The 27,582-nt window shown below is 43.8% G+C and overlaps 2 protein-coding genes across 15 annotated transcripts in view; one reads left to right on the top strand and one right to left on the bottom strand.

Annotated features, from left to right (window-relative positions):
• Nucleotides 1-8,352, top strand: part of LRIG1 (leucine rich repeats and immunoglobulin like domains 1) — a 122,041-nt gene extending 113,689 nt beyond the window's left edge. For all 6 annotated transcript variants that reach the window (XM_063806893.1, XM_016941464.4, XM_054680765.2 and 3 more), the window contains 7 exons: nucleotides 964-1,284; nucleotides 3,002-3,283; nucleotides 3,822-4,241; nucleotides 4,798-4,923; nucleotides 5,564-5,710; nucleotides 6,329-6,613; nucleotides 6,701-8,352. In XM_063806893.1, coding sequence (XP_063662963.1) covers nucleotides 964-1,284; nucleotides 3,002-3,283; nucleotides 3,822-4,241; nucleotides 4,798-4,923; nucleotides 5,564-5,710; nucleotides 6,329-6,613; nucleotides 6,701-6,927 — 1,808 coding nt within the window. In that variant the 3' untranslated portion in view covers nucleotides 6,928-8,352. The remainder of the gene's footprint in view (nucleotides 1-963; nucleotides 1,285-3,001; nucleotides 3,284-3,821; nucleotides 4,242-4,797; nucleotides 4,924-5,563; nucleotides 5,711-6,328; nucleotides 6,614-6,700) is intronic.
• The window catches only part of SLC25A26 (solute carrier family 25 member 26), a 189,934-nt gene continuing 170,573 nt past the window's right edge, over nucleotides 8,222-27,582 (bottom strand). For 6 of the 9 annotated variants that reach the window (XM_054680770.1, XM_054680771.1, XM_009445818.5 and 3 more), the window contains 4 exons: nucleotides 24,229-24,298; nucleotides 17,595-17,659; nucleotides 16,514-16,587; nucleotides 9,055-9,444 (listed from right to left, as the gene is read on the bottom strand). In XM_054680770.1, coding sequence (XP_054536745.1) covers nucleotides 9,327-9,444; nucleotides 16,514-16,587; nucleotides 17,595-17,659; nucleotides 24,229-24,298 — 327 coding nt within the window. In that variant the 3' untranslated portion in view covers nucleotides 9,055-9,326. Of the gene's footprint in view, nucleotides 8,738-9,054; nucleotides 9,445-16,513; nucleotides 16,588-17,594; nucleotides 17,660-24,228; nucleotides 24,299-27,582 lie in introns of those variants that run through there. The other 3 variants (XR_010155635.1, XR_010155636.1, XR_010155637.1) reach the window with 1 other exon arrangement.

Here is a 27,582-nt window from a genome sequence, read left to right as displayed (position 1 = left end):
GAATGTATTGGACCTTTTCAAAGCCCACCATTAACACTGTATTCCCCACATTTTCCTTTATAGTTTTTTGGCCAGCTGCTTGTTTGCCCCATGGGTATTGTCCCCTCAGACAGCTGCACTGTTGAACAGTGGCTACTGATTGTTGTCGTCATGTGCCCTGGGGCTAGGGCTTCTCCTGCTCGGCAAACTAGATCAGGGCAAATCAATGCAAATCCTGTGAATGGGGCTTTCCGTGTTGCTGCCAGATAGGCCACATGGTGTCAGTTCTGAGGATGGGGCTTTTGGGGAGCCCATTCTGACCCTTGAGTGGTTGCTAGGCTGCTGGGTTTCAAGGCTACCATGGAGCTGGGGAGGGAAGAATGGGGCTTCGGATAAGTTAAAATACCACAAAGCTCACATTTCTTACTGAGATGTTGCTATTTGCTTGAATCAACAATCCATGGATTGTTGTAAGCCTTTGGTTTTCCAGAATTCTGAAAAAGTTGCTTTTGACCATTTTTCCAGGTGTTTTCCTTGTTTTAATGGAGGTGCAGATTTTTGGAGGTCCTTATTCTGACATTTTGGAAGTGTTTTACACCCCCTCCTTTTGGAGTAAGCTTTGTGGGTAAGATCTCTGCAGTCATGACCAGTGGTGCCTGACTGTTTTGTGTGAAAGTCAGCAGGCAGAGCCAGTTGTCTTAAGGAAACTGCCGGCTGGCTGGTTTGAGAACTGAGAAGTGGTGGGTTAATTTCTAATCAAGGAATGTGATCATAAAGGTGATCAGTACTCACAGACTTCTAATTAGATGAGGTCAGATGTCCATGGTGCAACTCTTACGGCATCTGGTGGGGCTGAGGATGCACAGGGACCTCAAGCTCTGGTTCCTGCTTGGTGTCTGTGTCAGTTTTTGTTAGCATGAACAGCAGCTGGTTCCTTTGTGTACCAAGAACCCAGCGCTTTACAGTTGACCCTTCTCTCCCCAGATGACTTCCTGAAGCCACAGATCATCACCCAGCCAGAAACCATCATGGCTATGGTGGGCAAGGACATCCGGTTCACATGCTCAGCAGCCAGCAGCAGCAGCTCCCCCATGACCTTTGCCTGGAAGAAAGACAATGAAGTCCTGACCAATGCAGACATGGAGAACTTTGTCCACGTCCACGCGCAGGACGGGGAAGTGATGGAGTACACCACCATCCTGCACCTCCGTCAGGTCACTTTCGGGCACGAGGGCCGCTACCAATGTGTCATCACCAACCACTTTGGCTCCACCTATTCACATAAGGCCAGGCTCACTGTGAATGGTATGGAAACACCATCTTTGTTATAGTACCAGAATCCTACAAAGCACACTCCTGATTGCCCTTTCAGCTTTCCATGTAGAGATGACTGAGACAGGACACACACATGCTTCTGTGGGGCACTATTAAATCATATTGTTGCCTGGGTTTGCCCCAGAGCAAGCTTTGCAGATTTCAAGGGTTATTCACAATGAGTTACTTGTTTTTGGTGAGTTTTAAAAATCTAGTTATTGGCCGGGTGCTGTGGCTCATGCCTGTAATCCCAGCAGTTGGGAGACTGAGGTGGGCAGATCACTTGAAGCCAGGAGTTTGAGACTAGTGTGGCCAACATAGTGAAACCCCATCTCTACTAAAAATACAAAAATTAGCCAGGTGTGGTGGCACATGCCTGTAATCCCAGCTACTTGGGAGGCTGAGGCACAAGAATTGCTTGAACCCAGGAGGTGGAGGTTGCAGTGAGCCGAGATCACTTCACTGCATTCCAGCCTGGGTGTCAAAGTGAGACTGTCTCAAAAACAAAACAAAACAAAAAACTAGTTATTAAGTCAAATTGTGGAGAGCTAAGCCTTGTGTTTTGTCCAGTTCTTATCCTCTATAAGCCAAGAGATCTGGTTTCCAAATTCCAAATATCCCCTTAGCCTGGGGAAGCTGCTGTTCTTTGAGTAGATGGCACAGCATTGGAGTCAGAGGCTAGCTACTGCTCCAGAGACTCTGGAGTGCAAGGCTGGTGTGAGCCCTGGCCTGAAAGACACAGTGTCCTGGCAGTTGACAGGTTTTTACTCATTAACCAGCCTTGGAGCTTGTCAAGGGGACCATGTGTTATTGTGTGTTTGGAGGAGAGGGGTGGGGAGTAGATAGCTTGAAGAGTTTACTGTCCCACCCCAGTAACCTAATGGGGTTATCCTGATTACTAACTCTCTAGTTAAAAAGAATTGGCTTGAGAATCATCAGAATGCTGGATCTGCTTTGCTCTTTAAGCCCCCACAGATCACAGCGAAACACCTTCTTTACCACACTGTAGTGGGGTTGTCTTGGCTTATTCCAAGTCCTCACAGCTTCCGGAAGACTCAGCTGTTTGTTAGACTCTCCCCAAAATTGACGTTGACAGGAACTCTGGTGGTGCCTGACACGTGGCTGGATGCCTCCCACTCTGTCAGGACATCGATCTTTAGGCTGAGCAAGCTAGCAAGCTGAATGCTTCCTGCCTGGGTATACGGCAGTGGGCAGGAACACCCTGGGTGAACAACCATCCAAATGGATGAGCCATCCCATTCATCCCATGAACACCCATCCAAACGGATGAGCCATCCCATTGCTCTCCCAAGGTGGAGGCATGCCCACCTTCCCTCTGTAATTCCATCTCCACAGCCTCTCTCTTGGTGGGTAAAGCAGGCAAGCATCAAGCCTACCTAGTGTGGATGGGCACCCCCTGCAACTCCCGTATAGGCATTGCCATGTAGAGTAAAAGCCTTTGCTTTGAAGGGACTATAGCCAGCCTCGGGTGTACAATGCAAGGCTGATGGGATGGAAGTGTTCCAACTGTGGTGGGAGAAGCTGGGGGTTCCTGATTCACAGGTGGCAGGAGTGGTCCTGGGCAGACATTGGGAGAAAAGAAGTGAACTGGCACTGGGCACAGTGACAGGTAGGTGTTTGCCAGAGGACTTCCTGGTTTTGCATCTAGCTGTCCCGTAACCCGACCCTGTATACGTATGTTTTCCAGTGTTGCCATCATTCACCAAAACACCCCACGACATAACCATCCGGACCACCACCATGGCCCGCCTCGAATGTGCTGCCACAGGTCACCCAAACCCTCAGATTGCCTGGCAGAAGGATGGAGGCACGGATTTCCCTGCCGCCCGTGAGCGACGCATGCATGTCATGCCGGATGACGACGTGTTTTTCATCACTGATGTGAAAATAGATGACGCAGGGGTTTACAGCTGTACTGCTCAGAACTCAGCCGGTTCCATTTCAGCTAATGCCACCCTGACTGTCCTAGGTTTGCCTATTGCTCTACTGTGTGTGTGTGTGTGTGTGTGTGAGAGAGAGAGAGAGACTCTCAAATGCTCTGTGTGGCCAGGGGTGGTATGCGTTGTGGGCCTTTCGACCCTGTTTGAAATTTGGGGCTGCTTTTTGAGTTGAGTTAATTTTTCTTAAACAAGTGTTTCTATCTCTTTAAAAGAAATGATAGCTGGTGAATTAAGAGTCTTCATAGGGTTTAGCTACAGAACATTTTAAGAATTGGACAGGATGGATGTGGGCTTGGTCAAGAATAAGGACACAGGCCTGACACAGGACAGTTAGGGAATAGCAGGGGCTTTTGTCAGCAGAGGTTCACTGTCCCTGTGGAAGCCACTCCCAGCATGGAGATGACTCAGTCAATGAGTTGAAGGGTCTTCTCCAAAGCTTGCCACTCTGAGACAGAATCTCAGATGCATCTCATTGATATGTTGGATTGTCCATTGTCCAGAAGACCAGGCAGAGCCAGAGCAACGGAGGCCCTGAGAATGACTAAGATCTCTGTTGCTCTCTTGTAGAGACCCCATCCTTGGTGGTGCCCTTGGAAGACCGTGTGGTATCTGTGGGAGAAACAGTGGCCCTCCAATGCAAAGCGACGGGGAACCCTCCTCCCCGCATCACCTGGTTCAAGGGGGACCGCCCGCTGAGCCTCACTGAGCGGCACCACTTGACCCCTGACAACCAGCTCCTGGTGGTTCAGAACGTGGTGGCAGAGGATGCGGGCCGATATACCTGTGAGATGTCCAACACCCTGGGCACGGAGCGAGCTCACAGCCAGCTGAGCGTCCTGCCCGCAGCAGGCTGCAGGAAGGATGGGACCACGGTAGGCATCTTCACCATTGCTGTCGTGAGCAGCATCGTCCTGACGTCACTGGTCTGGGTGTGCATCATCTACCAGACCAGGAAGAAGAGTGAAGAGTACAGTGTCACCAACACAGGTCAGGCCCTGCCAGCGGAGCTGACTTTCAAGGAGGGAGGAATGGCAGTGATGCTGGGGAACTGGGCCGGGTTCCAGTGGCTTTTGAAAGAATCGCACTGTGTTCAGAACTCCTGAGGGTTTAGTCCCACTAATTCCATTTTAACTTTGAGGAACTTAACCTTAAACAGGAATACTCTCAAATACAAGTAACTGACGCACCGTGCAGTTTTCCCTCTCCTTGCTAACTCAGAGGCCGCCTATGCACAGGCCCTGCTGCCACGTAGTAGGTTGTTCCTGAAACAGCGCGGTACTTCTGTGAGTCCCGGCTTTCCATCACTGGTCTCCACTTCTTGTGGCATCTGGCATCTGCTGGCTGTGCTTTTCACACTGGGTGTAGAGTAAAGCTGAGCAGGCTCTGGGAGGGCCTGTTGCGTACATGGACTCCATGTCATCTCTCTGCACAGCGCTGATGGTCGTCACTGGGAGGATCCCCTTTCTGAGCTTGACAATGAACGTGTGTCTGCATTTCTTGTCACTTGAGACCCTGGTGTTTTATTTGTTCTGTCTCCTTGCAGATGAAACCATCGTGCCACCAGATGTTCCAAGCTACCTCTCTTCTCAGGGGACCCTTTCTGACCGACAAGAAACCGTGGTCAGGACCGAGGGTGGCCCTCAGGCCAATGGGCACATTGAGAGCAATGGTAAGGCCTCAGTAACCGTGAAGCAGAGCTCTGCTGTGACTGTGTCTCTGGGTGCTGGAGGTGGCCTCCAGCTCTTTACAGGGCAGGTACCTGGCATTAGATGGGGCAAACTTGGTGAACTAGAAGGCGGTATGACTAAGGGCTGCTATTTTGGACCCAGTCTTCATGAGTTCTGCAAGGTTTTAAAGTCCTGTGCCCTCAGGAAGCCACTGGATTGGGCTTAGCATCTCCCTGGCAGGATAAAGTAGGCTTGCCTGGAGTAGCAGCTGGAAAGGGCATTACGGTGCATGAACCCAGCCAACCCATTCCTTACATGGGGAATGTGCCCAGGTCTGCTCTGTGATCCAGTCTTACACTGGAAAGCTGTCACCAGGATGAGGTACTTCCAACAGTGGGGGCCTCTGAGCCCTTGCCTGAGACCGTAGAGGCTCACCCTGAGACAGCTGCTCATTTCACAAGGCCAGCCTGCCTGCTGGGAAGTAGTAGTAGAAAACACGCTGCTTGCCAGACCAGCAGCCCCACCACTCTGAAGAACTTTTTAAAAAAATGACTGTTCTAGCGGCCTTGCTCATTCCTTTCATAAGGCTTACTGTGAAATACCAAGCCCAGAGTTTCTAATCGTGTTGGAATCCACTTGCAGGTGTGTGTCCAAGAGATGCAAGCCACTTTCCAGAGCCCGACACTCACAGTGTTGCCTGCAGGCAGCCAAAGCTCTGTGCTGGGTATCACAAAGAGCCGTGGAAAGCGATGGAGAAAGCTGAAGGGACACCTGGGCCACATAAGATGGGTATGAGATGCTTCCCATTGGAAGTAGTTTCTTTCTGAAATGGAGATTTGGGCTGACCTAGTCACTACATCAAAGGGGGAGACACATTCCTAGTCCACAGCTGTCTCCAAATTTGGTATTCAGTATATAAATGGGAAGCTCAGGCCTGGCTCTCTTAATTCCAGGATAGTTTCTCCTAAATAAATCTACGCCATGGTAAGCCTGAGCATGAATTTTCTAGATTTATAAGCAACTTAAATAAGGGGCAAGGCGCAAACGAAGTATAGAGTTTCAGTCAGCACTTTTTCACCAGGGCTATTTTGAGGCTTAATTTCTAATTGTTGAAAAGACCCAACACTGCATGGTACCTAACGCTAATGGCTTTTCCCCTGCGAAGCAGTAAGACTACATTCTCTATGAAATTCACTGTAAACACGAAAGACCCCACAGTTCATGAGTGACTTGGTGTTTGCCCAGTCCTTTCTCTGGGGACATAGTTGGGGAAAAGAGGAAGCATGCATACAGTGTTTGCAGTCAGGGTTCTCACCTTGCACAGTGGAGCTGAGCAGCCTGTCCTCTGTGTGGGGACGAAGACTCCCACAGCAGTGACTCTAACCCATCTTTGGCGCTGTCCTTCAGAACACGGTGGCCGGGTCGTATGTAGTGACTGCAACACCGAAGTGGACTGTTACTCCAGGGGACAAGCCTTCCACCCCCAGCCTGTGTCCAGAGACAGCACACAGCCAAGTGCGCCAAATGGCCCGGAGCCGGGTGGGAGTGACCAAGAGCATTCTCCACATCACCAGTGCAGCAGGACTGCCGCTGGGTCCTGCCCCGAGTGCCAAGGGTCGCTCTACCCCAGTAACCACGATAGAATGCTGACGGCTGTGAAGAAAAAGCCAATGGCATCTCTAGATGGGAAAGGTAACTTTTTACTGTCTTCTAACAGGTGGGTTGGGAGCTGCTTAAACGGTCAAGTGGGGGTCTGACAGGTTCTTTCTTTCCTTGTAGGGGATTCTTCCTGGACTTTAGCAAGGTTGTATGACCCGGACTCCACAGAGCTACAGCCTGCATCTTCATTAACTTCAGGCAGTCCAGAGCACGCGGAAGCCCAGTACTTGCTTGTTTCCAATGGCCACCTCCCCAAAGCATGTGACGCCAGTCCCGAGTCCACGCCACTGACAGGACAGCTCCCTGGGAAACAGAGGGTGCCACTGCTGTTGGCACCAAAAAGCTAGGTTTTGTCTACCTCAGTTCTTGTCATACCAATCTCTACGGGAAAGAGAGGTAGGAGAGGCTGTGAGGAAGCTTGGGTTCAAGCGTCACTCATCTGTACATAGTTTTAACTCCCATGTGGAGTATCAGTCGCTCACAGGACTTGCATCTGAAGCACAGAAACGCAAGAGGGGATTTGTGTACAAAAGGCAAAAAAAAGTATTTGATATCATTGTACATAAGAGTTTTCAGAGATTTCATATATATCTTTTACAGAGGCTATTTTAATCTTTAGTGCATGGTTAACAAAAAATTATACAATTTTGACAATATTATTTTTCATATCAGGTTGCTGTTTAATTTTGGAGGGGGGTGGGGAAATAGTTCTGGTGCCTTAACGCATGGCTGGAATTTATAGAGGCTACAACCACATTTGTTCACAGGAGTTTTTGGTGCGGGGTGGGAAGGATGGAAGGCCTTGGATTTATATTGCACTTCATAGACCCCTAGGCTGCTGTGTGGTCGGACTACACATGCACCGGAAGGAGCTTCAGGTGAGCACTGCTCATGTGTGGATGCCCCTGCAACAGGCTTCCCTGTAGAGCCAGGGGTGCAAGTGCCATCCACACTTGCAGTGAATGGCTTTTCCTTTTAGGTTTAAGTCCTGTCTGTCTTTAAGGCGTAGAATGAGGGTTGTTAATCCATCACAAGCAAAAGGTCAGAACAGTTAAACACTGCCTTTCCTCCTTCTCTTATTTTATGATAAAAGCAAATGTGGCCTTCTCAGTATCATTCGATTGCTATTTGAGACTTTAAAGGCTGCTGGTGTTGGTACCTGTGGATTTTTCTATACTGATGTTTTCGTTCTGCCAATATAATGAGTATTACATTGGCCTTAGGGGACAGAAAGGAGGAAGTTCTTACTTTTCAGGGCTACCTTATTTCTACTAAGGACCCAGAGCAGGCCTGTCCATGCCATTCCTTCGCACAGATGAAACTGAGCTGGGACTGGAAAAGACAGCCCTTGACCTGGGTTCTGGGTATATTTGCACTTTTGAGACTGGTAGCTAACCATCTTATGAGTGCCAATGTGTCATTTAGTAAAACTTAAATAGAAACAAGGTCCTTTAAAATGTTCCTTTGGCCAAAAGCTGAAGGGAGTTACTGAGAAAATAGTTAACAATTACTGTCAGGTGTCATCACTGTTCAAAAGGTAAGCACATTTAGAATTTTGTTGTTGACAGTTAACTGACTAATCTTACTTCCACAAAATATGTGAATTTGCTGCTTCTGAGAGGCAATGTGAAAGAGGAAGTATTACTTTTATGTACAAAGTTATTTATTTATAGAAATTTTGGTACAGTGTACATTGAAAACCATGTAAAATATTGAAGTGTCTAACAAATGGCATTGAAGTGTCTTTAATAAAGGTTCATTTATAAATGTCAGTATAGTTGGTGGTCCTTCTTTTACAAACGCAGTCATTCTGCCTTTAATTAATTATCTTCCCCCAAAAAAGAAAAAAAAATAGGCGAAGCAAAATCATATACTGTTTGTTTGCTCGCTCCAGGGCAGACAACACTGCTAGATTCCTGACATTTTGTTTTGAATTTTTCTACACCTGGAGCTTGTTAGTCAAGCTCTAAAATGCCAAAGTGTGGTGACCTTTCCATTTCATCCTGCCTTTTCAAAGCTGGCCCAGGCCCTCCTTTCAGCCTGACATGAGAATGGCTCACCCACCGTGCCCTCCTGCACGAAGCCAGCTGGGCCCACCTAGTCACTTGAGTTGCAGCTGCTTTCTCTCACACACCACAGGGGGCGCTGGACACATCTCTGTAAAATAATACAATTGTGTGTTTTTATGGGTGAAATCTGAGGGTAATTAAAACCAGCAGCCTAGTTACCCAGAAAGAGTACTTGCTATGCACCTGTAGTTCATTCTTTTTCAACAAAGCCTACCCTTACACAACAGGAATTAACTAGGGGGAGAAACACCCACATACACAACTCTTCCCCAAGTCTCCTTTTCCCAAACAAACAAGCTATTCTTTTAGAATTATAACCATCTTGCCTTCTGCTGAATCCACCATCAGGTGGCAGGAAATGAAAGATCAGATACAGATCAAATGAAAGCTCTAAAAGGCCTGGCCTCAGCATTACCAAACTTATTTATTAAGAGGTTCTGAGGAAATTGTTCAGAGTACCGCCACAGACCCCGTTTTCTTCTCTTAGCTCTCTGGCATACAGGCCAATGACTTCGTACCAGCCAGCCTATACCACGGATGGCACAATCTCCATGCCGGTATCTTAGCAGAACTGGTCTTCAGCACTGGGGCCTATAGTTCAGACAGCTGCTCAGCGGAAGAGGGTTTACACGGCAGGCCCCTCTCTTGACAGAAGTGGAGGTGAGGCTCTCTCTGCTTCAAGGACTCTTTCTGCCAACTTCCAACAGCAAGCTGTGCGTTCGGTCATAAGCCCCCAGAAAGATGAAACCTCCCAGACTGATGGCTGCCATTCGAGGGAAGACACCTGCAAATAATCTAGGGGAAAAAACAGGATTTTTAATGTTGTGCGTATTTAAAAAAAGGTTAAATTCCAATACCCACAGCTTGCTCAGCTCAATACACCATGCTCATTAGTGGCTAACTACCAAACAGCTTGTGCACACTCCCAAATAAGGCAAGTAATAGCTGTGTCCCAACAGTAGTTCTAAAACTTTCATGCCATTTTTCCCTTTGAAACATGAAATTGATTTTTTTTAAAAAGGCGTTAAAGAGCTGAATCCTAGGTAAGGCTGGAAGGCACTTCCAGCCCACACCTCTAAAGTGATCTCCAGGGGTTGCTCAGTGAAGAGATTTTTGGGCAATGCTGCCGCTCCACCCACTGACTCAGTTGCATTTTGTCCTTCGAGACCCCAAAACATGACGTCACGACAACGAGTTGAACCTCCATGGATTCCCTGTGTTCCTTTTCTGTCTAAAGGCATGAAAGGCAAATGGGCTGTGGCTGTGAAGGGGGCAGCATGCCTCCACCTGCACAGTCCCCTTGGTATCACAGAAGGCTGCTAACCAGCCAAGGTGCAATGTAGAATAATCAGAGCAATGCAAAGTAAAACTACAATGCCACGAGGATACAAATTGGGGATTCATTCTTTAAAACTGCCCCCCCTCCCCATACCTACTCAGATATTTGTTCAAAAATTTTCATTGTGGCAATGCTGATGGTGATATAAGTTATGGCACAGTATAAACATACAGTGGATGATTATGTAGCTGATAAAGATGAGGAAATCTACAGATGCCAACATAAAAAAATTACAAAACAGGTTTAAAAAACTAAGTCCAAGGGCTATGATTCCATATCTAAAAGGCAAGCCACGGATGTGTCTTAAATCCTAAACTGAATGCCTGCTGCCTGTGGATTACAGGACACATTCCTGGCCCACGCTTCCATAACCTTTGAACCTTTTGACCAAGAGTACAGGCATGACTCAGAGATGTTTCAAGTTTGGTCCCAGGCCAAGTTTGGCCACCATAATAGTGAATATTGCAATAAAGCAAGCCATTCAAATTTCTTGGTTTCCCAGGGCACAGAAAAGTTATGTTTCTACTATAGTCTATTAAGTATGCAGTAGCAATTATGTCTAAAAATTGTACATACCTTAATTTTAAAATGCTTTATTGCTAAAAAATGCTCATGAGCATCTGAGCCTGCAGTAAATTGTAATCTTCTGGCTGATAGAGGGTCTTGCTTTGAATGATGGCTGCTAACTGACCAGGGTAGTGGCTGCTGAAGGTTGGAGTGGCTGTGGAAATTTCTAAAAATAGTAATTGTTGCATTGATGGACTCTTCTTTTCATGAAAGATTTCTCTGTAGCACACAATACATTTTGCCCACAGTAGAACCTCTTTCAAAATTGGAGTCAACCGTCTCAAACTCTGCCACTGTTTTCTCAACTAAATTGATGAAAGATTCTAAATCCTTTATTGTAATTTCAACAGTGTTCACCGTATCTTCACCAGGAGTAGATTCATCTCAATAGATCACTTTCTTTGCTCACCCATAAGAACCAACTCCTCATCCGTTCAAGTTTGATCATGAGATTGTGGCAATTCTTCACATCTTCAGGCTCCACTTCTGAATACGGTGGTCTTGCTATTTCCAGTACATCTAGTATGTGTTTCCCTCCACTAGTCAGCCATGAGGATTGGAATCAACTTCTTCCAAAGTCCCAGCATGGTCAATATTTTGACCTCCTATGAAGCCACTAATGTTCTTACTGGTATCTAGAATGGTGACTCCTTTCTAGAAGGCTTCCAATTTACTTTGCCCACATCTAGCAAAGGAATCACTGTTGATGCAGCTGTAGCCTTATGAAATTTAATAAAACCTGAAAGTTAAAGTAACTCCTTGATCCACAGGCTAAGGAATGGATGTTGATAGCAGGCATGAGAACAACATTCATCTCCAGCAGAACTCCAGGGTGACCAGGTACACTGTCAATGAGCGGAAATATTTTAAAAGGAATCTTTTCCTCTGAGCACTAGGTCCCAGCAGTGGGCTTAAAATATTCAAGAAAGCATGCTGTAAACAGATGTGCTGTCGCTCAGGCTTTGTTGTTCCATTCCTACAGCAGAGGCAGAGTCGATTTAGCACCATTCTTAAAGGCTCTAGGATTTTCAGAAGAGTCAATGAGCACTGGCTTCAACTTAAAGATACCAGCTGCATTAGCCCCTAACAAGAGAGTCAGCCAGTCCTTTGAAGCTTTGAGGCCAGGCATTGATGTCTCCTCTCTAGCTAGGAAAGTCCTAGATGGCATCTTCTTCTAATCGAAGGCTGTTTCATCTACCCTGAAAATCTGTTGTTTAGTGTTAGTGCCTTCATCGATGATCTTAGCTAGATCTGGGTAACTTGCTGCAGCTTCTCCATCAGCACTTGCCACTTCACCTTACACTTCTGTGTTACAGAGATGACTTCTTTCCTTAAACTTCATGAATCAACCTCTCCTAACTTCAAACCCTGCAGCTTCCTCACCTCTCTCAGCCTTCAGGGAAGAGAGTTAATGCCTTGCTCTGGATTAGGTTTTGGCTTAAGGGGATGTTGTGGCTGGTCTGATCTTCTATCCAGACCAAACTTTCTTCGTATGTGCAATGAGGCTGTTACACTTATCATTTGTGTATTCACTGGACAGCACTTTTCATTTCCTTCAAGAACTTTTCCTTTGCATTTACAACTTGGTTAACTGTCACAAGAGGCCTAGATTCTGGCCTATCTCAGCTTTCCACATGCCTTCCTCACTAAATTTAATCATTTCCAGCTTTTATTTTTAATTAATTAATTTATTTTTTTTGAGATAGGGTCTTGCAAGCTGGAGTGCAGTGGCACGATCGTGGCCCACAGCAACCTCTACCTGCTGAGCTCAGGTGACCCTCCCACCTCAGCTTCCCAAGTAGCTGGGACTACAGGCACACACCAACATGGCCAGCTAATTTTTGTATTTTTTTGTAGACAGGGTTTGGCATGTTGCCTAGGCTGATCTTGAACTCTTGGGCTCAAGCCATCTGCCACCTTGGCCCCCCAAAATGCTGGGATTACAGGTGTGAGCCACCATGCCCGGCCCAAGTTTTTTATTTAAAATGAGAAAGGTGTGATTCTTCCTTTCACTTGAACACTTAGAGGCCACTGGAGGATTATTAATTGGCCTAACTGCAATATTGTGTCTCACAGAATAGAGGCCTAAGGGAGAGAGAGAGGGAATGGCTGGTTGGAGACACAGCCCGAACCCACACCACATTTGTCGATTAAGTTTGCCGTCTTCGGTGGACACAGTGTGTGATGCCCCAAAACAATTACAGTAACATCAAAGACGGCTGATCACAGATCACCACAGCAGATGTGATAATGAAAATATTTGACAGGTGAAAATTACCAAAATGTGACACAGACACAAAGTCATCATGTGCTATTGGAAAAGGGCTCTGCAAGACTCGCTCAACGCAGGGTTGCCACAAACCTTCAATTTGGAAAAAAAGTGCACTGAGAAGTGCAATTAAACAAAATATGCCTGTATTACTTCTGTAAGCAGAAAGAGTTAATGAAGGCAAAACTAGTGCATATGCCAGTGAAAAGACTTCTGGTCAGATCTATGGAAGAAAACTGAAAATGGCCAAGTATGCTAACAGTAGCTATGCATCCTTTAAGATATAGGAAAAGCCTCCATGACAAGCAAGCTGGTGGCCTGGAGAGAAACATGGCAGGAAGACGGTCCCTGCAGGCTACTCCCAGAACCTGACTGCATCCTTTCTCCCAACACCTTTGAGCTGTTGGGGGAGGCCGAGCAGCCTCCCTCTGTTTGCAGCACTTGGCACTTCTAAGGAAAATGAGACACTTAAGAAGAGTTTTGTGGCCCTTTTTAGTTAGCTAGCTATGGGTTTAAATCATTACAATACTGCACATAAAATTAAGGACCACTATTACTTGTCCAAAAATAACCATGAAAATTGTATTGAAAACCAAACTACACTTGCTTAAAAAAAAAAAAAAATCAGCATCATGCAAAGGGTGGGTGGTGAGGACAGAAACTTATAAATTACCACTATGTCCTTCCTGCCTGAAAAACAGATGAGCCTCCCTGCTCCTACCTTACGAAGGAAAGAGTGCTAGACAGGCGGCCAGCAGATGCCGAGCTGTGGGAGACCACTCTGGCCACAAAGTTCTCCCACCTTTACTGACTGACTTATTTCTAAACGCCAGTGTCTTCTTCAGCTTCTGCCACTCACAAGCTCAGCTGCTCCTGGCAAGACGCAGATGGAAGCAGTTTATGGTTTCAACAGATGACCACTGAATCTATTAACGTAATTACGGCCTTAACGTGGAGTAATTTGTACAGTGAGGGCCCCAGCCAGTCTCGCAGGTGAAGACTTTTGAGTTGAGCAGGAGCGTGTTCTAGTGCCCACAGATTAAATGAGAGCAATCGTAAGCACTTACAATGCCAGACAGAAAGGGATGCTCGCGGCAGTGGCAGCTACTACATAAAGGGCACAGTCAACAAAAACAGAAAGCCAGCTGATGAGTGAAGAAAACCAGAAAGGGGCCATCCGGGGTGGGCAGGCTCCCCATCTGCCTTTGCCTACTGGGCTGAATGAACACGCGGTGTTTGTTTAGTAATATATTTGTTTATATGTGTACTCCCATATGTGCCAGAACAAGGTCTTCACCTGCGTGGACCACACGGAAAGATAAAAGTGGTCGCCACTTGACTTGACCCCGAGAGGGCAGCACCATTCCATCCTAAGGTGAGGAGATGGTGTCTGCTGGAAAACCCAAGTAGTACCTGGTAAACTTAGTGCACGCCCCGGGGAGGAGACAGGAGGTGGCAGCAGCGCTGTGTGCTTGGAGCACAGAGGAAGCCGGCAGAGATACCTTCAGGCTGAGGGTGCCTGGGACCTCTGTTCACAACAGCCACCCAGGTTTTTCTGTGACTGTTTTTTAGTCAAATTATTTATTGTCTTTAATCATTAATAAGTGGCTAATCAAAACTCCCTTAAGTGACGACCGCTGCTGTCTGTAATGCTCTTAAGGACTACACTGTACAGACTGACTAGAGCCCATGACTTCTGAGACTTTCCGAAGATAGATAAGCAAAAAAAATTCCACATGACCTTTACAGAGCTGACAATGGGGACAGAGACAGGCCCTTGTCCTGAGGAAGACACCCCTCCTCTGCCTGTATTTCTGGCACTGCTTAGTATTATAACGTCAAGTATAAGACATGCCACAACCAGGACAGGGAAGACTATCTTCAATCATCTACTCAACATAACTCCTACCAGCTTTTGGGGCCATGGGGTTGCCAGTCGATCATGCCATCCCCACCTGCCACCACTGTCTCCAGAAAAGGCTGAGGGGCTGCAGCTCTGCACAGCTCCACAAAGCTAAGGTCAATTGAAGTGGTTTGCCCAACAGTTGCCACAGAATCAAACATGAACTACACTGAAATCGGTAAGACAGTGAAATTTGGCAGTTTGGTTTTACAGTCTAAAAAAGCCACTGAATGTGACTTCTCCATGTATGTAGCCCAATTGCTATTTGAAACACAGAAGAACTTTTTTGTTGTTGTTTTTTGAGACAGGGTCTTGCTCTGTCACCCAGGCTGGAGAGCAGTGGCACAGTTGTAACTCACTATAACCTCGACTTCCCGGGCTCAAGCGATTGCTCAGCCTCCTGAGTAGCTGCGACTACAGGTGCGTGCGACCACACCAGGCTAATTTATTTATTTATTTTTTAGAGACAGAGTCTTGCCATATTGCCCAGGCTGGTCTCAAACTCCTAACTTCGAGCTACCCTCCTGCTTCAGCCTCCCAAAGTGCTGGGATTACAGGTGTGAGCCCCGCACCTGGCCCCTAAGGACCTTTTACCTGCTACTGGCTAAGTAGCTTCAGGACTCATTTTTTCTCACACCATTCCTTTGTTTGCTGTGGAACTGGCAGCAGAATTAATGTGCCACAGATAGAAGCACCCCTCACGATATGGCAGCCCTAAGTGGCAGGCTCCCAGCACACATGCCCCCCACTAGGCCCTTCCCACGCTCTCACTAGACGTCAACAGCCAATTATTCCTCTGGCTTTGCCCCAGTTCTTGTTTCAAAACCGTGACACCCTTCACACCCCCAATGTCAATCCCTCAGAGTTGTCACATTCAACAAAACCATCCAATATCACCTACTTTTCAAACTTCCAACTGGAAAATTTCAATCTAGGATGTGCTGCTCTCCTATAAAAACCTTAACTGGGTCCTGACTCACCTACTTCATGTCCTCCAGATCATCAAATAGCTGAGATTAAAACTGCCAAAGGTACACAAAAGCTACAATCACATAAGTGATCCAACTCGGCATCAGGATGAGGAGGTGGCACTGCCAGCTGAGACGCCTGAAGTCCAGGCAGCTGCCGACCCTCTGCAAAGGGAGGCCACTGCTTTGCTCTTGCAAGAAAATCCCTGGTATATGGTCCCTAAGAGAAAATCATAATTTCACATGCCTGTAAGATCTCAACATTCAGGCGGCTTCACAAGTTTATGGTGTCAAAGCAATGTTTTAATCTTGCAGAGAGAGCTTTTAGGACATGAAGCTAGAAGTCTGAGGCACTTCTGTAGCACAATGGTTCTCAATTGATTCTAATAGTGGAGTCATCCCACCTGCACTATGGTATGTTCAAAGTAATTTGTTACTAATAATAGTTAAAAGCATCAAAACCACAAATGCTTTCTTCTAACAATGTTCCCTTCACTCCCTTGTATTTCTGCACTGTGTAACCTCTGAAAAGCCCATTTTATCACTGCTGCAGCCCAGACCCTGGTGAGAGCCACACATGTGAATTTCATCTAACATCAAGATGGGCAAGGCTGAGAACTGCCTGGCTGGAATAATCCGTCAATTTGATTTGCTATGTTATCTCATATATACAACATCAACTATAATATTTTGCACAATAAATAGAAACTCAAAGCAGAACATAAGCAGAAGGGAAGGAGAGGTGTTCATCCAAAGTTAGGCTAAAGGAGGAGGAGTGGTGGAGAGGAAGAAAGGAAGGAGGGCATTCCTCGTCTTACCCTGCCAGCCCCTGTGACCGCCAGACCCCATGCAGGGCAGAGAGCACATTCCCATCAGCAGTGCTGGAGCCAGCCTGTGTGAACAGACAAAGAGAAACCCGTTATCTTCTGAAGCTCCCAATCACACACTTGCCTCTCAGATATCCTCAGACACACAGCTCCCCATCACCCTCATCTAGAACACAGTGTCAGATACCAGGGAGTTTCTTGGCAATCAGGACCTGGCTCGCTCGCCCAGAAGTGCTTACACTCAGATATGCAGGCAAGCAGGGATGTGGCCCACGCCACACGGGTGGCTGCTTATCAGAGCTCACGAGATGACTGATGAACTATTTAACAGCAGAAAGACAGAAGCACTATGAAGCAATGTGAGGAGGGTGGGGAATCATTAGTGTAAATGGTACAACTATGAAACTTGCCTAAGCAGCTAATAAGCATATTTAATAGAGTGCCGTTTAAATGTTCCATTTAAAACGTGATTAACATTCTTAGGTTGGATCCTGCCACCTCCATACTAAAATTTGGCCCATTATTTGTTCTACTTTTCCACAAAGATAGGACTTTTTTGTTTTGGTTCAGTTCAGGTATGTTATACGTATGGCATTCTTTCAACTCTCTATCTAGCAGGGTTTTTTAAAACAATTTTTCTCTTAAACAAATGTTTTCTCTTAAACATTTCTGACAACTGTCTTAACCCATCCAGTTAAGGCCAACCATGACCCTAGGTTCAAAGCCTGTCACTTACCTGCCACATAGCAGGAGGCTCGTCAACCTCTCTGAGCCTTAGGTTTGTCACCAGTAAAAACAGAGTTTATTTGAAGATAGTACTGCCAGGCAGTGGCTCTACCAGCCCTATGTGCTTACATAACATAGGTGAAAATGACTATGAAATGGTACAATATTATGTAGACACTGGGGACATTGTTCCATCAATGGCAGTTTTGTTAGAGGTTGCACAGGCAGCATAAGATGCTATTACAGGTAAATGGTAGCCATTTGTGTTCACTTTATACACCTGTAGTCCTAGTGCTAACAGACAGGAGCATCTGAAGTATCTCCATTACATTATTTCACCACTTACCTTTGCCAGCATAATTCTTGTCTTTGCCACGTCTAGAGGGGTGGTGACTGCAGCGGCAAATCCACCTGTACAAATAATACCCAACACCCAAGTGAGATCCTGTTTACTGTATAATTTTGTAATTTTTAGAATTCCGGACTCGGCCCAAATCACTTCGTCATTATGTACACCTGGCTGATTCAAGAACAGGATGCACACATGCACAATCTTTATCCACACGCTTCATTTCTTTTGCAGCGATACAGAGCTGCATGAGAGAAGAAAATGCTCTACCCACTCAGGTGAAAAATACAAGGCTCCACAATTTATCTTGCTCTTCCATTAACTAGCAAACTAATGAGTGTGTATGTTTACATACATGATGAATGTGTACACATGACATACATGTATATGGCCAGATGCCCACTCTCAATATGTGAGACACACTGCTCCTAATGGTTCTCAAAGGGTTCATGACTTTCTATGGGCCACTGTCTTTTATTTTGTTTTGTTTTGTTTTTTTGAAAAGACAGGGTCTCACTGTCTCTCACCAAGACTGGAGTGCAGTGGTGTGATCATAACTCACTGCAGCCTCACCCTCCTAGGCTCAAGTGATCTCTCCACCTTGGCCTCCTCCTGAGTAGCTGGGACTACAGCTGCGCACCACCATGCTTGGCTAATTTTTAAATTTTCTATAGAGACAGGGTCTTGCTATGTTGCCCAGCCTGGTCTTGAACTCCTTGCATCAAGCACTCCTCCTGCCTCGGCCTCCCAAAGTGTTGGGATTACAGGCATGAACCACCACGCCCAGCCTGGACCACTGTTCTTTAAAGTGACTCCAAAATGCGTCTATCATTTCTGTTTTGCATATAGCAAAATGGACAGACAGACTCACATGTGACATTGTGGGGATTTTGGGTATACATGGCTGGATTCTTTGAATTAAAGGAGCAAAGCTTTTTGTGTTTCACGGGCTCCTGATAGCAGGCTAGTCAGAGTTACCTTTCTAAGCTCTCTTCTACACCTTCTTAGCCTGAGTCTCGCTTCAGCACACATTCCACATTATGGCTTCCTTCCTAACCTTCTCTCTCATGTTTGCGTTATCTGAATGTCATGATGGCTGAACTGTACACAGATTGGACTTTTTGAAGGACTTTCTGTTTTAACATAAACCAAGTTTATGGTGTCAATATTTCATTTAAAATGCAGTACAAAGATATATTCTAAATCCGAAGAGGCCCTACAGAGACAGAAATAATAAAAATCCTAAAAGGCGTTACAAAGATTCAGCTTCCATGAGCTAGGGGTAAAGAGGCAGTGTTATAAGGGCAACAGGACACCCGTGTGTGAAGGATACTCCAGAAATAGCACTACTTTCCTTCTCGCTTTTGTGGCTTGTGGACAAGAAGGTCATCTGATCTCTGCCAAATATCTTTCTAATTATGAGGCTGAAATAAGATTATACCATGCCTCCTCCATATGGTAACACTGATTATGACACTGACTTTTTGAAAGGTGTACCTATTTATGCCCTCATGGTCCATTTCTGGTTACCCCTGAATGTCACACACCTTAGGGGTAATACTATCAACTGACATGAATATTTGAATCCCCTTTGGTTTAGCCATTTCAAATTATGACTATGTAAAACTCTTCATCTCCTATCCAGAGGTTGTCTGAAATTCAGAGACTTGCTAAGCTTTGTGTCTTTTAAATTTTTGTGGACTTGGTCTTGAAATCCTACTCTTTTAACCATATATTCTGCCCTGGAAAAGTAAATATACTTTTAGTTACATAACAGGATCCATGAACACTATCACTATCTCTCTCTCTCTCTCTCTGTGTCTGTCTGTGTCTGTCTGTCTGTCTGTCTGTCTGTCTATCTATCTATCTGTCTATCTATCTATCTATCTATCTCCCCCAAGAAAGGAAGAAAAGGAAAAAAGACACAAGACACAAAGGCAACAAACTTTACTATCCCAAACTTCCCATACACCAAAATAACAGATTTGGTTTTGTTTCCCTTACCAGCAGCACGGTCTAGCCTGAAAGAACCCTTCTTTGGAGTTGGAAAGACCAACGCTTAAATCCCAGTTCTACCAGTTGTCTAGCCTTAGGTAATTACTTATTCTGTGGCTGAAGTACCTTATGAGCTAGGAACTCTTACAGTCCCATGCTACAGGTGAGGAAACTGAGGCTTATGGAGACTAAAAACTTGAAGATTTTACTTAGTGCAGAGCTGAGACGGGATCTAAAGCCCGTACTGACTCTGGAACTGGGACTCTTACCCACTGGTCTCCTAGTGGCCTCAGTTTTCTGATCTGTAAAATGCAGATAGTAGTATGACACAGGAATTAAATAGGCCTACGCAACATGTCTGGAACAGCATCTGGCTCACAGCAGTAATCACAAAATAATTAACTCTTTCCTTGGTGGGCAGAGCTAATGAGTGCTTTTTCTTCGTATCTTTAGACCAGCACACTCACAGCAGGCACTCGAAAACGCTTAATCGGTACCCTGGTCTATAGTTTTTATAAACTGAAAATTTCAACTCATCCTCTAAAAGGCAGGGAAAGGTAAAGGTAGGAGCTAATATCTGCAGTGCTTACTTCGTATCTGGCATGCCAGGAATGCACTAGGCACTTTCATTGATTATTTGATCTCATTTGCATAGGTGTTACTATTCTCATTTTACAACCAACTTACTTGCCCAGGCCACACAGCTGGTGCGGGACCTGGGACTGTCACATGTATGATGACTCCAAAAGTAATGCTCGTTCCACTACATAATGACTTTGATATATAAGACAAATTAAAATTTGTCCAATTGTTAAACCCACTTTCGTATGTGAAAATGTTCACAAACGATCCTAAACCAATTAAAAAGACCTAAAGGTTGATAAGGAACATCTAATAAATTTAGTTACTGCAAATCAAACTTATTTTGGCCATTAGCAAAGATTTACCATTCCTTTAGTGCGGATGCCTACCAATATTCTCTTGGAGATTTAGGTTTCATGAAAGTAATATGAAGAAAAGTTACAGACAGAAACATGTATGCTTCAATAGGTCCTAACTTTACTACCATGAGAGAAGCTGTATTTTATGTGTTACTAATAGACCAATTTGCCTGTCTTCAACTATCAAAGATTTCTCTAATTCACAGACCTCACAATGCTTTTGTAAGGCTGTAAGGAGGACTTGTGAAGATAATAGAATAGAATAATGGTCATAACGGGGAAGGGCTGGGGGCCAGGACTTTCAGTTAAAATGTAGTTATTTTCTATGTTTTATTTAAGGGCACTGTAAGCTACTGGTAATAAATACAAGGAACAGTCTAACATATGAGACAGGAAATAATTATTTGGTACAGCAATTACAGGCTGCTTTTGTGTTCAAAGCATCTGTGAAACAGTTTTCTATGGTCTCCACTGGAGTTAGGTTTGTACTGAATGTTAGGCTAACTGCTTTCGAGGACAGGATTCAGGAGAAACTAAAATTTTATGATAAAACTATTATCTCCTATTTCCTTGGGGAACAAATGCAGATTCCCTAACTGCCCCTCCCCCAACACCCATAAAGACAAAGTAGCCACCTTCCTACAATAAGGCTGGAGCTGTCACCTCTAAGCAGCGGCTGAGAATGTGGGGGCAGCAGTGGGGAAGTGCCCGAACCCACCCCTGGGCAACCTTCCTGCCATTCATTGCTCCTCCAGACCCTACGTTGCCCCTGATTAGTCTGGAAGGGAGAAGAGCACCACCATACCCCTCTTATGCGTGACCTCCAGTGAAGTGTGCAGATGTGGAAGACTTCCCCATCAACAAGAAGGAAAGTGTTTTTTGTTTGTATTTTAATAGAGATTGTGTCAGGCCTTCTCATTTGTTACCCAAATAATCCCTCACCCTGTTCTCGAATTTCAAACCCATGGAGAGATCGCAATCAATGTCTCTTTCCCTGCCTCTTTCTCCCCCACCCTCTTCTCTCCTAGAGAATGTACAGAGGTGTTTATTATGAGAAACGAATCAAAATATACTAGAGTACCAAATACCACTATAGTAGCAAATGTCATAATTACTTAGGCTGCATTATGGTTTATGTTTAGAAGTTAACTCGAAGCAAGGAAGTTGCAAAGTCCTTTGATCCCCCTAGTTTCACCCCTGACCAGAAGCCAAGGGAATTTCTGTGCATGACAAGCCATCAACACCTCCAATCTCACGGGACATTTTTGGATATTTGCGCCAAGTAGTTTATAAAACAAGCATGAACAAGAAAGAGTGCCAAGGATGGCACACAGAATGGTTCATCTGCAATGATTTAGCCAATTTAAACTTGGAAAAGCACATGGGGATGAGAAATCTGACTTCTGATTTGAGGGCAAGTTTCATCACTGCTTTTACGGCCATGTAAGGGTAAAGTCTGCAAGTGCAGCGTGTATTTTAAAGGGACTTCACAAGATATCCTTCATCTCTATATTCTGTAAGGCACCATGTTGCAACTCTTACCGAATCTCACTTTTTCACAAATGGGAATATTTTCAAGTGATGTTTATCCTTCAGAAATGCCTTAAAATAGTAACCTCCTCTGGATCAACAGTTGTACCAAATAAAATTTCAAAATAAGGGATATAAATAAGCAATATATTTATCTTTTGCTAAATATATGTGGTTCTACTGACAACAGGTTTTTTGCAGGCCTTGGACAAACTCCTTCACTTATCAGAACTTCAGCAGAAAAAAATAAGATGCTTATATTGGAGGCATTTTAAAATTTACGAGCTATTAGAGGAGACTGTTGTGTACAGTAACTTTATTGATATGACATTCCTTCACTCAATCAAGAAGGTGAATTACTGTGAAAGTAGGTTTTCATTTTCTGGATGTTAGTTGTTCTTACTGAAATAGTAGTAATTCCTTACATCGACTCGGTTTTGCAGAGTACAGAGTACTGACCATACATTATCTCAAGCCCTGAAGTAATCCCCTAAGGTAGGAATTGTTGCTTCTACATTACAGGTAAGGAAACTGGCACTCAGGAGGGTCCCAAAGTCTCATTCCTGAGTTGGGGAGCAAAAAGAGACTTCAGAATCCTGTAAGTCACACAGCTCAGCCTGTGCTAGATGTGTAGCCATGGCCACCTCGCTCCCTTTCTCCACACCCCAGCATCACTGGAGCACCGGCTGTGCTGCCACACTCCCCAGGTGAGTCACCTTAACTGAAAGGGCCTGGACGGTAGGATCCTACCACATAGATAGAGGATGTCTGATAGGAAGTTCCCTTCTCTCACTCCTTCTGACAGTACAAGTGCTTGGTGTCTATTACAGAGTATTATTCTGAAAAGGAAACTGTAATTAATGCAAATTTCCTTAATAGTAACAATGTCTCTGCAAGCAAATCTTTGAATTGGGTATTTAAGGAATAGGACCAGAGAATATGTTCTTATTTCAACACATGGACGTTTTATAGTATTGCTAACTTTAAAAAGTAGCCTTACTTATCCAGGATGACTACATTTCCATAATGCGCTCATTTTGTCCCCAGGGCCCAGGAGAGTGTCTACAAAAATGCACATCTCTCTTAGGGACTGGGGAATAATGACTCCTGACCTCTGGAAAATGAATCAAGACCACCTACTTATTTAACACAGCTAATGACTATGTGTCATGTGGAAACGATCATCATCATAATCAATCTGGATTGGTTTCATGTCTACAGGCAAAATTCTTATTGCTGATTATCAATTCTACAAGTCAAATGAGTCTATTAATAAAGAGTCCTATAAAATGAACATTTTGTTTTCCCAATCACGACAACAACAACAAAAATGACCATTAAACAAATTGCAAAATAATTATTTTCCAATAAAGTTAACACCCTAAACCTCGCCTACTGGCTTCACATCTCAACTAAAAGTTTCCTTTTCTGGCAAATTTCCATTTTATTTCAACTATAATTCTAATTTAACGTTGTAACAACAAAATATACTTCTCTCTTAGGCTTTTAAACATATCACTTATTAAGCTCTTTAAAGCATTTGAGTTCTCGTTAAAGCCTCACTGGAAAATTCATATGACTTAGTGATGGATAACACGGTATTGCATATTGTCACCTCACTCTTGCTTTAATGTCTCGAAAATGCCCAGATGTGTAGATCTCCATACTTCCTACACAGAACAGTTTAGCCTTCAGTAAGTTATGGAGGAGCCTCTGCTCTCCTGACACTAGTTAATCTACAGTGCTGTCAAACATGTCACACAAACCGTGAATCATTGCCTTCTGCAGAAATCGCTTAAACCCCCTAAGCACTGCCCAAGGCAGACAGCTGCATGGTGAGCCCTGCACCCACAGCAAGTTTCTTCCCACAGAGGACTTTATAAATCATCTTTAAGATAATTCCAGGGCCTGAGTGAAGGCTTTAATAAAGATAAAAAGAAAAAGAAAAATTTGTCAAAAACAAATTGGTCGTCTTTCAGGCAGACACCTTTTTAGCAGTTTTTTTTTTTTTTTCCCTCTAAGACACGTTCTTTTCTCAAACAACTAGTGGAGCGCTCTTCATCTAAACAACCTGGAATGTCTAAAGAATGTTGTTTTTGCATAGTTAATATTTTCACATTTTTCCCCCTCTTTGGTCTTTCCCAGTATAATATAATCCTTTGCACCTGCAAAAGCTCCACAGACTGCTGACTGCCAAGAATCCACCACATGATCCTGCCTCCAGGACCAGAGGGCCTGTGTTTAAGGAGAAAGAAAAATACAAGTTATTAAATATTTGAATTTATCGGAACCTCCTGTGGGTTAGCTCTGGGGATGGGAACTTAAGTGAGAAGCTATTTTGGTGGCATTCTTTACTGATGACATAAGTGACTTTCCCAAAGACTTAACTGCTTTCTAAAATAAGTCAAAGAAATGAGAGTGACAGCTACATTAGAGTGCTCAAAGTAAACAATTTTCAGAGAATACATATGTGTGTGTGCACGCACACAAAACATCATCGCCACAATTCAGATAGTGAACTGACTCATGACCCACAAGTTTTCTTGTATCCCTATGTAACCCCTCCTTCCTGTCCTTCCTCACTATCCCCTAAGCAATCTGATCTGTCATTCTAGATTAGTATGCCTTTCCCAGAATGTTATATCATTGTAATCACATATTTTAAAAATCCAACTTCTTTTATTCAGAATTATTTCGTGATTCACCCACGTCATGCAGATATCAACAGTTGCCTTCTTCTTCATTAGTAATATTCTGTTGTATGGATATACCGTGATTTACGCATTTACCTGTTGATGGACATTTGGGATTTTTCCAGTTTGGGGCTATTACAAATAAAGCCACCATGAACATTTGTATACAGGTCTTTATATGTATACATGTTTTCATTTCTCTTGGAGAAATACCTAGCGGTGAAATCACTAGATCACATGGGAGTTATACGTTTAACTTTTTAAGAACTGCCAAACTGTTTTCCAAAGCGATTGTACCATTTTACATTCCCTTGAGTTCTGGTTTCTCCACATCTTTCCCAATACTTGTTATCATCACCACTTTAAAATTTTAATCATTCTAGCAAGTGTGTTGCAGTATTTCTTTCTTTCTTCTTTTTTTTTGAGACAGACTCGCTCTGTCACCCAGGCTGGAGTGCTGGAGTACAGTGGTGCAATCTTGGCTCACTGCAACCTCCAACTCCTGGGTTCATGTGATTCTCCTGCCTCAGCCTCCTGAGTAGCTGCGACTACAGGCGCCCGCCAACACGCCCGGCTAATTTTTGTATTTTTAGTAGAGACGGGGTTTCACCATGTTGGCCAGGCTGGTGTCGAACTCCTGACCTCAAGCGATCCACCCGCCTCAGCCTCTCAAAGTGCTGGGATTACAGGTGTGAGCCACCGTGCCTTCCTTGTGGTTTTAATTTGTATTTCCCTAATGATGTTGAGTTGCTTTTCATGTACTTATCTGCCATCCACAACATACTGTCTTTGGTGAAGTGTCTGTTCAAATATGTTGCACATTTGTACTGGGTTACCGTATCTCAATGACTGCATTTTAAGAGTTCTTTACATATTCTAGACATAGCTCACTTACAGATGTTTTCTCCTAGTCTTGTCTTTTCATTCTTTTAACAACATCTTTCATCATTCTTTTAACAGCGTCTTTCAAAGAACCGAAGTTTTTAATTTTGATGAAGTCCAAATTATTCTTTTACAGATCTTGCTTTTGGTGTCACATCTAAGAAATCTTTGCCTAACTCAAAGTCACAAAGATTTTTTGATCCTGTGTTTTCTTCTAGAAATTTTATGCTTTCAGGTTTTACATTTGTATCTATCATCCATTTTGAGTTAATTTTTATATATGGTACAATATGTAGATTGCAGTTATTTGGTTTTGTTTTCACATATGGATATTCAGTTGTTCCAGTGACTGGGAAAGATAATCATTTCTCCAATGAACTGCCCTCTTGCTTTTGTCAAAAATCAATTGTCCACATATGTGTGGGTCTATTTCTGAACTCTCTATTCTGTTCTCATCTATAGGCCTATCTTGATATCAATTCCATACTTTCTTCACTACTGTAACTTTATAATGAATCTTGAAACCAGGTAGTATTTGTCTTCCAAATTCTTTTTCAAAGTCCTTCTACCCATTCTAAATATTTTGCGTTTCCATATGAATTTTGCAATCTGATTATCAATTCCTACGAAATAACCTGCTAAGACTGTGATTGGGAGGCACCAAATCCATGGATTATTTTGGAGAGAACCAGTTGTTAATGTTGAGGGGTTTTCTTCTCATAGGCATGGCATCCCTCTCCATTTGACTAAGGCCATCTTTTGTTTCTCTCCACACTGTCTTAGTTTTCAGTATACAGGTCTTGCACTGGTTTTGTCAAATTTATCCTTAAGTATTTCACATGTTTTGATGCTACTGCAAATCGCACTGTTTTTTAAATTTCAGTCTCTGGTTGTTCATTGCTAATATGTAGAAACTGAAACTGGTTATCAACACAATTGATTTTTGTACACTGATCTTGTATTCTGCAGCCTTGCTAAAGTTACCAACCTCATAGCTTTTTTTTTATAGAGCTCATCAAATTTTCGACATAGATGACCGTATCATCTGTGAATAAAGACAGTTGTACTTCTTCCTCTCCAATTAAGGTAACTTTTATTGTTTATTTTCATTTTTGCCTTACTGAATTGAGTAGGACCTTCAGAATAATGGTATGCATTGCAATAGTGACCACAAATATTAACAAAAAAGACCTCTTTAATATATTAATTTAAATGGTTAGAAAAGTATAATGACTTTCTGAGAGTGGTCTGACATTTTTAGGGATAATCAAATACACAGCAACTAAAAGAAGAACAGCAAAGTTCATTTTAATTTCCTACTCTGAATGCTTCTCCACTGACAACTATCTCTGGAAGGTTGGGAGGGTCACTGAGGGGATGAAGAAGATACCATAGCAATTCATTAGGTACAAGACCCTGTTTACTCTGTCAACTTTCACAACTTCTCTTAAGTCAGACAGCTACTATGTTAACTATCTAACAAATTAAATATGTGACAGCGTGTGGTGTGAGGACCAACATTTCCCTCTATCCATACTAACGTGAATGATTCTCTGCAAGTGTATTAATTCAATTTACTGCACTGAGAGTGCAGCTATCAAATAGGTATTTATCACCTTACTTGTGAAAGCAGATAAGCTAAAAAAGAAAAGACTTATTAGAAACAGGTTTCTAAAGATAATATTGCCATTAAACAGAGTATCTGGTATATTTTCAGAAAATGCTCTAATGTTTGCAAATACATCTGTATGCTTTAATAGAAAGCATTATTTTTTCCAGAGCTCCTAGAAGCACTGCAGAAAGAATAAGAAACAAGACAATGGAATCGCTTTTTCTTTACTTTTAAGGTGGCAAAGGGTGTATTTTATCAGGCTAATGCCAGTTTTAACACCAACATTTACTTCACCAACTTAGTAGAAAAGCAATGCAAAATATAAACTAGAT

This window comes from Pan troglodytes, chromosome 2 (assembly GCF_028858775.2).
Source record: "Pan troglodytes isolate AG18354 chromosome 2, NHGRI_mPanTro3-v2.0_pri, whole genome shotgun sequence".
In the NCBI taxonomy this organism is placed as follows: Eukaryota; Metazoa; Chordata; class Mammalia; order Primates; family Hominidae; genus Pan; species Pan troglodytes.
The sequence above is the reverse complement of the archived record's forward strand: the minus strand, read 5'-3'. Positions and strand labels throughout refer to the sequence as shown.